Genomic DNA, 12500 nt, shown 5'->3' on the forward strand with positions numbered 1-12500 from the left:
GCTGACTCGACTGTGTGTGTGTGTGGCGTGTGTATGTGTGTGTGTGTGTGTGTGTGTGTGTGTGTGTGTGTGTGTATGTGTGTGTGTGTTATTGTGTTTATTAGATTTGGATATGTATAGTTTCTGAACATTGTTGTGTGTGTGTTCATAAATGTATGTTTGTGTGTTTGCACATGCTTCCGTCGTGTGTGTGTGTGTTTTTGTGTGTGTGTGTGTGTGTGTGTGTGTATGTGTGCATATCCATGTGTGTTCATGCACATGCCTTTGTTTCTGATGTATGCGTGTGTGGCTGTGTCTGCGTGTGCGTGTGTGTGTGAGAGAGATGGTCTGGGCTAAGTGCTGCAGCTGCAAGGCCCCCTCGGGCCTCTTGATTGACTTTCTGCGTGTGGATTTATGGTAACAATTGGAGAGGTTGATTGCTATCAGATACAGCTGAACCACCCCCCACCCCCCAACCCCCCCGGCTTCCCCGAACACAAGCTGGCCAGTGTATGACCCAGCCCCCTCCTCCAGGGTCCAGCACAGCTACTGCAGCACTACACAAAGGCCACACTGCTCACACACACACACACACACACCAGGGGCCCAGCACAGCTACTGCAGCACTACACAAAGGCCACGCTGCTCACACACACACACACACACACCAGGGGCCCAGCACTCACAGCACACACACACACACACACACACACACACACACACCAGGGCCCAGCACAGCTACTGCAGCACTACACAAAGGCCACGCTGCTCACACACCTCCATAATAGGAAGCCGTAGCACTCTGAGGGGCTCGGGAAGGCTAGTCATTTCTGCACTGCTTTCCCTGTAGCTGTAAAGTCACCCACTGACTGGCATAGGGGATTGGCCGTAACCACTGTCCAGGGGTCAGTTAGCACACTCTGCTGATAATGGCTGATGGCTGATAAAGGGGACTGCAGAAGCTGGTCCCGGAGCAGGAGAAAGCGCCGGACACCAAAATAGCAACCAGAGGGCATCCATCGGCCGCTAAACCACATCCTCGCCACGCTCTGCTGGCGCTGGCAGAGGCAGCTGTGCTGATTAGCAGCCAAATCAGCGCGGTATTGTGCGAAGAGGGGCAGCCTCCTGTTGAGTCTGACGCAGGCACGGCGCGCAGGCACGAGCACACCAAGCTGCTGACCTGCACCTTGTAACAAAGCTATCTTCTTTCCCGTCTCGTTTGCAGATTGGATCACACGCTGGGGAAGCCAGGAATGTTTCTGCCAGGTAAACAGAACAGACGAGCTCATCGGTCTCCGTCGCCTGGCGGCCTTCCCTCTGCCTCCCTCCTCCTGCCTCCCCTGCATATGGGGGTTGGGGACTCTGTTCCAATGAAAATAGCTCTTTCTGTGTGTCTGTGATACCGCACCAGATACTGTGTGTGTGTCTTAGATATCAGAGCAAGCACGAGGGTATGTGTTATGTATTGGGCAATACGAGCGTGTGTATGTAGTGTATGCCCGTGTCTTTATTTGTCCTGTGTGTGTGTGTGTGTGTGTGTGTGTGTGTGTGTGTGTGTGTGTGTGTGTGTGTGTGTAATATGTATCAATTGTGTGTGTATGTATGCCCGTGTCTTTATTTGTCCTGTGTGTGTGTTGTGTGTGTGTGTGTGTGTGTGTGTGTGTGTGTGTGTGTGTGTGTATCAATTGTGTGTGTATGTATGCCCGTGTCTTTATTTGTCCTGTGTGTGTGTGTGTGTGTGTGTGTGTGTGTATGTGTGTGTGTGTGTGTGTGTGTGTATGTGTGTGTGTGTGTGTGTGTGTGTAATATGTATCAATTGTGTGTGTATATATGCCCGATGTGTGTGTTGTTTTAGTGAACACTGTGTACTTTCCACTCAAATCCACCAGCGGCAACGTTACCCAAAGCCACCCCATGTGTGTAAACATCTCCTGGCTGACCTGCAGCTGTAACGTGGTTAAACAGATTCATGATCGGACATTGTATTGGATTATGGAGCCAGCTGAGGCCTCAGCTCCCCCACGTGCTCCTTGAGCTTTACCACCCTGGCAATCATGCTCAAAACTTGATTATGAGCGCACACACTCACACACACACACACACACCCAGAGAGTGAGAGAGAACACTGAAACACTTTTCAATGTGTCCTTCATAACAGACATAAATATTTTTATAAGGTTATGGAGAAGTCAGCGGAGGACACACACACGCATGCAAACAAACACACACACACACACACACACTCACAGGGCCACTGTTGCCAGTTTTTGGGGAAATTAAATCAGACCAATCAGATAAATGCTCACAGCTCCAAGACTTTGGAGAAATTGGGCGGAAAAATATGTTGGTTTCTGTCACACCAAATGTCATAGTAATATAGTGGTGTGTCTGTGTCTGTGTCTGTGTCTGTGTGTGTCTCTCTACGTGTGTGTGTGTGCATGTATGTGTGTCTGTAGATGTGTGGTTGTATACCATGTACTATGGTTGCGTTCTTGTTTGCGTTCTATATATAAGACTTCTGGTCAAATATTCTGAGCCATACACAGAATGTCTCATAAAAGCCTATTCTGCTAGGATGGAAATAACCATAAACTGGTTTGTGTTTTACTGCTGTTTTTGTTGTTTTTGTGTTTTACTTTGAAGTCTGAATTGTTGTTTTTGTTGTGTTCCTGTCCGCAGAGAAAGGCGTAGACAAAGAGCATCACACCGTTGGAGCCAGACTGATCAGGCTGGAGGATAAGGTAAGCATCCGGCTCCACCCCAGCCCCCCACCATAGTTCTGTTAGGGGACGGGGCTGTGGCTGGACGGCCTGCCAGCGATCAGATCTCCGGCCCAGCCTGATGAAATCAGGTCCCCGTGCTGGAGGTGTTTTGTCTGGGTTGGGGCGTGGGTCCCCTTGGATGGGTTGAAAAAGACACGGTTCTGCTAGCGTCGCCGCGACGACGAGTGTTATCTTCTTCAGGCATCTTAAATCTAAAGCTATCGCCACCAGCATGCGACAAGGTGAACTCTTTGTTGTTTGCCGTTTGTTCTTTTTAAACATTTATTTATTTATTTATTTATTTTTTTTATCTGCTTTTTGTGTGTGAGGTTGGTGGAAGGTCAGGCCTGAGATGGGCGTGATGTGTGGCTGCTGGGTCACAACACCCCCACACACACACACACACACACTCTGCATCATGGGTTTTCCACTCCGGGCTTCTATCGGTTATCTTCCTAAACAAGTTTGGGGGAAATAAACAGTAAAGGAGGAGAGCCATTTAGAAAGGCATTACCTTAAAAAAGGCTGACGTCCATTGCACGGAAGGCAGGGAGAGAGGTTGAACCGATTAGTTTTATTTTCCATTTAGGGACTTAAAGTTGAGCGCAAAAAAAAAAAAAATGAGATAGAGAAAGAGGAGAGAGGGAGAGAGAGAGACGCCGTTTGAAAGAGACATAAGTAGGATAAGTGTGGGTGGCTACAGCTGTGTGTTAAAGCACTTCGGCTGTGTAGAGTGTGCCTGCTGGAACTGGATGGCCATTCACATAATTGTGCTTACCCTACATCAGCTATTACATTCAAACTATTTCTGCGTGTGTGTGTGTGTGTGTGTGTGTGTGTGTATGTGAGTCTATGTGTGTGTGTATGGGTGTAGGTGTTATATGGTTTAGCATGGATGGGAATAATTATTCTGTAATATAAACACCCATACACATACACACACACACACACACACACCACACACACACACACACACACACACACACACTGCCGGGACTGTTCATTTGTGAGTAAGTTTGTGTGGATGGGTACATCTTGCTTCAAGTATACTCATGTCAATGTGTGTATGTCCATATTTGGTCACAATTTTTTAAGTGGTCTGTTTTTCCCCTGCAAACTCTTTGTTCTATTGGCAGTGAGGAATAAGCTTAAGCGAGTGGATAACTAATTTATGTGAGATGATATTGCAAATGTTTGTTGAGCAGTAATACATTTGAGAGGTTGGTGATCATTAGGGCTAGTTGAGGTATTTAAAAGTTTGCTTATTGTTTATTTGCGTGTTTCTTAAATTGCTACTTTTTACACAAATGGGCAGTACATATAAGTATTACCCTATATATTTTTTTGTTTTGTTTTGTAGCCCAGTATTTCATAGTACACTTACACTCATTGGTGATGTGTTTTTCGGTTCTGTTTCTGTTTGTGTACCTCTTTGTGGGATACACTATGTAGTGTCATATCACGAAAACATGCACTCTACCCAGTAATAAATCTGTGCAAAACCGAGCCAGAGCATAAATGTCCAACAAACCACAGGTTGTTGTGTCAGCCCATGTGGCTCTTGCATCATACTGTACTGCTGAGTGATTCATTTAACCCTGGCCTCTCTGTAATTGGCTGGTTTGAATTCACTGGTGCATGTCTAATTGAAAAGGCCTGCAAGGTTGCGTGTGTGTATGAGTGAGTGTGTACTTCTGTCTGTGTGTGCATGCTGGTGTGTTTCTTCCTGTGTGCATGTGTGTGTGTGGACACTTAACATGTGTATTGTGTATGTGTGGACACTTAACATATGTATTGTGTGAGAGAGCGGTTATGTGGTTGAGTTTGAACTTGACTGAGTATTTTAATATATATGTGTATTTTTGTTTGTTTGTTTGTGTACATGTGTGCGTCTGTGTGCACGCGTGTGTAAAGGGCCAGGGTACAATCATGACGCCAGACGTTAATGGTCCCTGACCGAGGCTTATCCCGACGGACCAGATGAGGGCACACTCTCACACACACAGCGGGGGCTGCCCTTAGCCTCCTGTGAGCCCTCTCACTCTCTGGCCCATTAGCTCTGCTGCTGTTATGATTGCCATCTCCTGATTGGTAGCGCAGAGCTGCGTCTAAATAGCGCGGCCCCCATTCCCCCAGGGTGACACAGCACTGTACAGCCACCCGAGCAGAGCCTAAAGGAAGTGGAGACTCCCAAATGGGAGCCAAACCCTGGAGTGGGGGGAGTAAAGGGGGGGGGGTTTAAGGGACTCTGGGGGAGTAAAAGGGGGGGTGCTGGGGGTTTAAGGGACTGGGGGAGTAAAGGGGGAGTAAAGGGGTGATTAAGGGACTGGGGGTAAAGGGGGTGATAAAGGGGGGGGAAAGGGGAGTTTAGGGGGGACTGGGGGAGGGGGAGCAAGGGGGTAAAAGGGGGTGAGTGGGGGTAAAGGGGGAGTAAAAGGGGGACTGGGGAGTAAAGGGGGGATGGGGGGTAAAGGGGTTTAAGGGACTGGGGGGGTAAAAGGGTGATGGGTGAGAGGGAGGCGTTTGGATACTACCCTCTTTTGCTGTCTTTCCCTTTCATTCTCTCTCTCCTCTCTGTCTCTCTCTCCCTCTCTCTCCATCTCTCTCCCTTTTTCCTTCTCTTTCTCTCAATCTATTTCTCCCTCTCTCTCTCTCCTCTGTCTCTCTCCATCTCTCTCCCTTTCTCCTTCTCTCTCTCTCAATCTATTTCTCCCTCTCTCTCTCCTCTCTGTCTCTCTCCCACTCTCTCTCCATCTCACTCTCTCCATCTCTCTCTCTTTCTCCTTCTCCCTCTCTCTCTCTTTCCCCCTCTCTCTCCTCTCTCCCCCTCTCTCTCTCTCTCTCTCTTGCGGTGAAGCTCAACCCCACTCAGAGAGCCATGTGGATTCCATGAGACTCAGCTCTCCCGGGTCGAGCCTGAAGCGGGAGGGCTCTTGAGCGCACATGCTAATGACTCTCTCTCTCTCTCATGCCACCGCCTCCATATATAGAGAGTGTGAGCAAGACAGTGAACGCGAGAATGAGTGAAACAGAAAGGGCGGGAAGGGAGGGAGAGAGGAAGACTTGGCAGACGGAGTGAGAGAGAGCGAGAGAGAGCAGAGAGGGAGAGAGAGTCGAAAGAGGAGGTAGGGTGTAAGACAGAGGGAGGGGGGGGGGGCAATAGATTGCGAGGGAGGGAGTCAGAGATTGGAGACAGACTTGTTGTGACATGGTTACGGTGTCGAGGCACACCTGGTACTCTATCACTCGTGTGTGTGTGTGTGTGTGTGTGTGTGTGTGTGAACGAGGGCCTCTCCGTGCCCTAGAGGCGGCAGGTGCGTGTACCCACTGCCCTCCAGCTGAGTGCATTCCAGCCTCCACGTCTCATTGTTTTTTTGTTTTGTTTTGTTTCTTTTCCCCTCTCCTCCGTGATACCAGCCATGTGCTGCAGATAGCAGCCCTGTGCACAGGCTCCGTCTCCACCTCACTGCCACAGACCTTCCCAGAAACTCACCAGACCGTATCTGGAGCGAGATTTCCCCCTAATCACACAGTATCCACTGCAGCAGAACACAATCAGGCTATAAATATGCTCCATTCTGAGATTCTGAGAAATGGCGCAGGGGGGGCGCACTGACCCGCACATCAGTGGGTTTGGGGTTATCTGGTTACGTTGGCACAGAAAAGGCACAGTCAGGGATTTTTGCCCAGACCTGAACCCAACAAGCTCAAGAATATAGAACAATGATTGAGCATGTTTGGTTGTTATGAATGCTGTTCCAGTGTTTATTTGGGGTGGATCAGAAATCACAGGCGTCTCCTATTCAGTAAATAGTTAAAAACTATTTTTACTGAATAGTATTTTTACTTTTAATAGTTAAAAAAATATTATAAACACTTGGCATTAAGATGTCACTGCAGCGTTTACTAATATTCGTTATTTAAAATGTATTTCATGTAATGTCAGGGCTGATGTAATTGTGTATTGAATCATGGGGCCTCCTGTGCCTCCTCCCTCTAAGGTTTGTATGGTGTGTGTGCAGGGTGTAGCTGACCAGATGGTTTATGTTTGTGATGCAGTTCTGCCATGCGAGGGTGGAGGCGTTCTGTTTACTTTGCTGTCAGATTGATGATATGGAGCTGAAAGGGTTACTGGGTGTCAGATGTTTTTCTAGGCACACACTGTTTTATGTATAAATATGCTCCGTACCAAATATTCTTCTGTAGAAATATAAGATATTAACTTTGAAACTGTATAAATATGCTCCGTACCAAACATTCTCCTGTAGAAATATAAGATATTAACTTTGAAACTGTATAAATATGCTCCATACCAAATATTCTCCTGTTGAAATATAAGATATTAACTTTGAAACTGTATATTATATATGATCTGTATGCAGATGATATTGTGTTTGATTTTGGGTATTTTTGTGTTTGTATGCATGAGCAGTGTTTTTTGTGTGCCTGTGTGTGTGTTTGTGTATCTGTGTGTGTGTGCAGGGATGGGCAAAAATACATCTTTAAAATGAATTTTAAAATAAAATATCAAATACACTAATTTTAAGTGTATCCATGTATCAAAATAAAATACTGTATTTTTGTATTTTCAAAATACTAAAGAATACTCTTCAGAAGGAGCATAAAGGGCAGCCGTGGCCCACTGGTTAGCACTCTGGACTTGGAACCGGAGGGAGGGCCCACTGGTTGCGGACTTGAACCGAGGGTTGCCCCGACCAGTGGGCCTCAGCTGAAGTGCCCTTGAGCAAGGCACCTAACCCCTCACTGCTCCCCGAGCGCCGCCATTGAAGCAGGCACCTCACTGCGCCGGGATTAGTGTGTGCTTCTGTTCACTGTGTGTTGTTTGTGTTTCACTAATTCACTGATTGGGTTAAATGCAGAGACCAAATTTCCCTCACGGGATCAAAAAAGTATATATACTTAATACTTACTAAAATCACTGTGCAAACCTACCGTCTGTCTAATCTATTCCTTCATCTCTACACTGAAGTGGACAGTGTTTGAGAGCAGCAGCTTTTCTCTGCCTACGACACATGCCATAACCCTACAAACGATCAATACATCTACTATGCTGACCTGCCTGTTACATCTAGCCTAAGTACTGTATCAGAGATGCACTCACAACTGAACTTGTCAAGTGGTACAAAGTGGAGACAAGTCTCTGACATTGTCAGTGCATGCCCAGATTGCTTGATATTACACTGTTTAACACTGTCGATCGGGAAGGATCATGACCATTTTAGTTGTTTTTTAACTAACTGGGTACCGTGTTCGCTCTAAATGGTATTATATTGACGCTAAGGGGGATAAATATAATTTTTCATCGTGTTGGTTTAGGTAATACATGGGCAACGTTTTGAGCAATATTGCTGGGAAACCACGTAACTGGTTCAAGAAACTGATGAATAAAGTTCTCAAGAAACTTGAGGTTGATGTGAGAGGAAGTGTATTGTGTGTGTTAGCAACCTACACGTGACTCATCTTGCACTGGATCATCTTCCTGAATCTTTTGGTTTTACCAAAAATATTTGGCAGTATTTTTAAACTACAAAAATACACACCTATAAAGTATTTTGATACAAAATACGAAAACCATTTTCTTCAACCAAATAAAATAGAAATAGCAAAATACTATTTTGTATTTGAAATACGGATTTTGAATACATGTATCATAAATACTGCCCATCCCTGTGTGTGTGTGTGTGTGTGTGTGTGTGTGTGTGTGTGTGTGTGTGTGTGTGTGAGTTTGAAAGCATGATTGCCCTTCTTTCTCTTCTCTAACCACAGTGCTTTTGCTTTTATGTGCGGCTCTGGTGGCCACAAGCTTTCCCCTCAGGCGCTGGACAATGAGCGGCCTTTGACTGGCCGTACTCTGTGTGGTCAGAGTGTCTCCAAGTTTTCCGTGGCCTCTCTCTGGGTTTTGTGTGTGTGTGTGTGTGTGTGTGTGTGTGTGTGTGTGTGTGTGTCTGTGTATGGCACTCGCATTAGCATGAAAGTAGCCCGCCTCATCCTCTCCTCAGTGGTTGCGTAGCGTGTGAGCGGTCCAGGCTTTGAGTAATACTCTATTAATACGTCCATCCGCTGCGCTGGTGGACAGTGATTTATATACCTGTCGGACAAAGCCGCACATCACAACAAACACGCCTATTCTCCTGGGCCCTGCAGCTTTTGATGCGTGCCTCTGAAACAGAGCTTTTTTTTATGAAGATGGATTGCGCTCCAGCACACCATCAAGGCCTCTGACGGTCAGGATGACAAATCGTAAGAGACGGGCCTGAACATAGCCCATGTGAGTAGAAAATGGCTTTAAAATGAGTCTGTGGAGTAAGAATACTGTGGGTTTTTTTGGTGAGATGAAGACTTCTTTTTCACAAGGCCAGAGTTGTGTTTCATGAATGAAGTAGTGGATGAAAGAAGGTTAGCCTGGCGGGATTGGTCGAGGAATATGCCAACCCTTGCTCTTTCTTTCTTTTTTGAAATGCAGAGTGGGATTTGAAATTGCCCTTCTCCTCCAGAAGCACCTTGTCTCCTAGACCTGACCGTGTCCCCACCTCCCCGGCAGCATAAAGCCCAACCGTAAATTGCCACTTTTGATTACATTAAGCGCGCACAGCGCTGGCAGCATAAAGCCCAACCGTAAATTGCCACTTTTGATTACATTGAGCGCGCACAGCGCCGGCTTAATGTCTCCCAAGTAATGAGAGTGGAGAGCAAGGTGGGTACGAATTCAATTTCCATTGGTCAAGATTTATGGGCGAGATCAAAGGGTTAAACGGGTTTAAATCCTCCATCAGCCTGTAATGCGGACTCCTTTTGACACTTGTTTTCACACAGTGTGTTAATATTTGTGCTATAGAATTTCCACGTCCCATAAGTCAACATGCGCAGCAATGCGGTTGGGGAAGACAGGAAGTGGGGGGTGAAGGGAGTCGAGGCTTCAGAAATCGAATGAGTAATCCTGTCCAAAAGAGACAGTGAGAGAGAGAGGGGGGAGCCTATGTCATGACATTGTAATGGGGCAGAGTGTGTTGTCTGTAAGTGATGCCAGTGGTGCATAGCAGGAATATTTGACGTTTTTTGTTTGTTTGTGAGAAGTCCATCTGCAAAGCATTTCCATGGTCTGAGCTGAACACCATCTACCCTGCCCTCCCGGACCCCCTTGTTTATACTGTCCCTCCAGACACACACACACATGCATAAACACACCCATAAACAGACACACACATGTACACAATCACACCCATACACAGATGTACACATATACATAAACACACGCGTGTAGAAACGCATGTGCACACACACACACACAAACACACGGCTGTGGTTCCTGCGACCATCTCAACAAGCTGTAAACACCCAGCCCCTCACACACATAGTACTGTTGTCTTTTCCATTCTGCCTTGTCAAGTATGCCATAAACACACCCGGCTAGTGCAAACACACGCGGAGATACCCACACCCACGTACCCCAACAATCTCACCCTGAAAAGCCCAATCCACCCCTTCCTTCCCCTCACTCCCCCAAAAAGGAAAAGCCCAATCCACCCCTTCCTTCCCCTCACTCCCCCAAAAAGGAAAAGCCCAATCCGCCCCTTCCTTCCCCTCACTCCCCCAAAAAGGAAAAGCCCAATCCACCCCTTCCTTCCCCTCACTCCCCAAAAGGAAAAGCCTAATCCACCCCTTCCTTCCTCACTTCAAAAAGGAAAAAAGCCCAATCCTTCCCTTTCCTTCCCTCATCCCCCAAAAAAGGAAAAGCCCAATCCCTTCCTTCCCCTCACTCCCCCAAAAGGAAAAAATTTCTAATCCGCCCCTTTCCTTCCCTCACACCCCCAAAAGGAAAAAGCCCAATCCTTCCTTCCCCCTCACTCCCCAAAAAGGAAAAGCCTAAGCCTCTTCCTTCCCCTCACTCCCCAAAAGGAAAAAGCCCAATCCGGGCCTTTCCTTTCCCTCACACCCCCAAAAAGGAAGAGCCCAATCCACCCCTTCTCTTCCCTCCTCACTTCCCCAAAAAGGAAAAGCCCAACTGGGCCTTCCTTCCTCACTCTTAAAAGAAAAGCCTAATCCGCCTCTTCCTTCCCTCACTCCCCAAAGGAAAAGCCCAATCCACCCCTTCCTTCCCTCACTCCCCAAAGGAAAAGCCCAATCCACCCCTTCCTTCCCTCACTCCCCCAAAAGGAAAAGCCCAATCCGCCCCTTCCTTCCCTCACTCCCCAAAGGAAAAGCCCAATCCGCCCCTTCCTTCCCTCACTCCCCAAAGGAAAAGCCCAATCCGCCCCTTCCTTCCCTCACTCCCCAAAGGAAAAGCCCAATCCGCCCCTTCCTTCCCTCACTCCCCAAAGGAAAAGCCCAATCCGCCCCTTCCTTCCCCTCACTCCCCCAAAAGGAAAAGCCCAATCCGCCCCTTCCTTCCCTCACTCCCCAAAAAGGAAAAGCCCAATCCACCCCTTCCTTCCCTCACTCCCCAAAGGAAAAGCCCAATCCACCCCTTCCTTCCCTCACTCCCCAAAGGAAAAGCCCAATCCGCCCCTTCCTTCCCTCACTCCCCAAAGGAAAAGCCCAATCCACCCCTTCGTTCAGTTACATGTGCTCCCGCTACCCCAACAACCAGCCATCCGGGAGGCTTTTTAAACAGAGCCAATTGGGGGCAGTAACTGGATAGGGTTAAATGTTTTGGGTGGAGTTTGAATGTCCTGTAGGATAGATTTGGAGTGTGTGTTTGGGGGTGGGTTGTTTTACTCTTTAAGGCGACTGGATCAAACAACATTACTGTTGGAATGACCCCTTATAGTAGGTAGAGAAGTATAGAAGAAATGTTGGTCTAACATGCAAAAACATGTTAGTAGCTTGTTAGTATTATCATCAGATTGGTCTCACACAGATGTCAAAATAGAAATACTTGTCTTTTTATTGATGTTGATAACTGGTGAGAATGCTCAGTCAGCGGTGACTGGCCTGTTGCCATGTTAACACCGAGTGGCCTTCTACGCTTGCAGGACATGTGGCATTAGCACAGGGCTCCACACTCTGTGCGCATGACGTGCATTCTGAGATCACTTGATGTAGAGATTATCCCCTTCTACCACCTCGCTGCATCTAATCCCATTTGGATTTCCTGCCTTGCGAGTCCTTCCCCCTTCTCTTCTCCTCTCTCCTCTTCTCTTTTCTTCTCTTCTCTTCTCTCCTCTCCTCTCCTCTTCTCTTCTCTTCTCTTCTCTTCTCTTCTCTTCTCTTCTCTTCTCTCCTCTTCTCTTCTCTTCTCTTCTCTTCTCTTTTCTTTTCTTTTCTTCTGGTGATTTTCACCAAAACAGTTTCATTTCAATCTCCAGCATTTCGCCACTAGAAAGTATTGCAGTAGTTTGGGGGTTTGGCTCTTTGGTTTTGCTCTCAGGAATCCATTTTTGAGCAGAAAGGAGGCTTGTCTCTTTCCATGCTGCCTATCTCTCTCTCTCTCTCTCTCTCTTTTTTTTTTCTCTCTCTCTCTCTCTCTCTCTCTCTTCCCTCCTTCTCCCTGAGCTCAGGTCCAGCTGGCACAGAGGCCTGTCCTAGCCGGCCCTGCCTTTCTCTTTTTCTCCCTCTCTCTCTCTCTCTCTCTCTCTCTCTCTCTCTCTCTCTCTCTCTCTCTCCCTCTCTCTCTCTCTCTCTCTGTCTCTCTCTCTCGTTGCCGGGGCTGATATATGTTTGGCTGCTGCGCAGGAGCCAGGCTGCACAGAGTGGACTAAACAAAGAGAGGAAACTTGGCATGGCGGTCGCCTGTCCACT

At 47.3% G+C, this 12500-nt stretch overlaps 1 protein-coding gene across 1 annotated transcript in view; it reads left to right on the top strand.

Moving 5' to 3' along the window:
* Positions 1 to 12500, top strand: part of kcnq1.2 (potassium voltage-gated channel, KQT-like subfamily, member 1.2) — a 167768-nt gene that overhangs the window by 116288 nt on the left and 38980 nt on the right. Inside the window, 2 exon segments of the mRNA XM_048256163.1 lie at positions 1205 to 1245; positions 2659 to 2720. Coding sequence (XP_048112120.1) covers positions 1205 to 1245; positions 2659 to 2720 — 103 coding nt within the window.

This window comes from Alosa alosa, chromosome 11, assembly GCF_017589495.1.
Source record: "Alosa alosa isolate M-15738 ecotype Scorff River chromosome 11, AALO_Geno_1.1, whole genome shotgun sequence".
In the NCBI taxonomy this organism is placed as follows: domain Eukaryota; kingdom Metazoa; phylum Chordata; class Actinopteri; order Clupeiformes; family Clupeidae; genus Alosa; species Alosa alosa.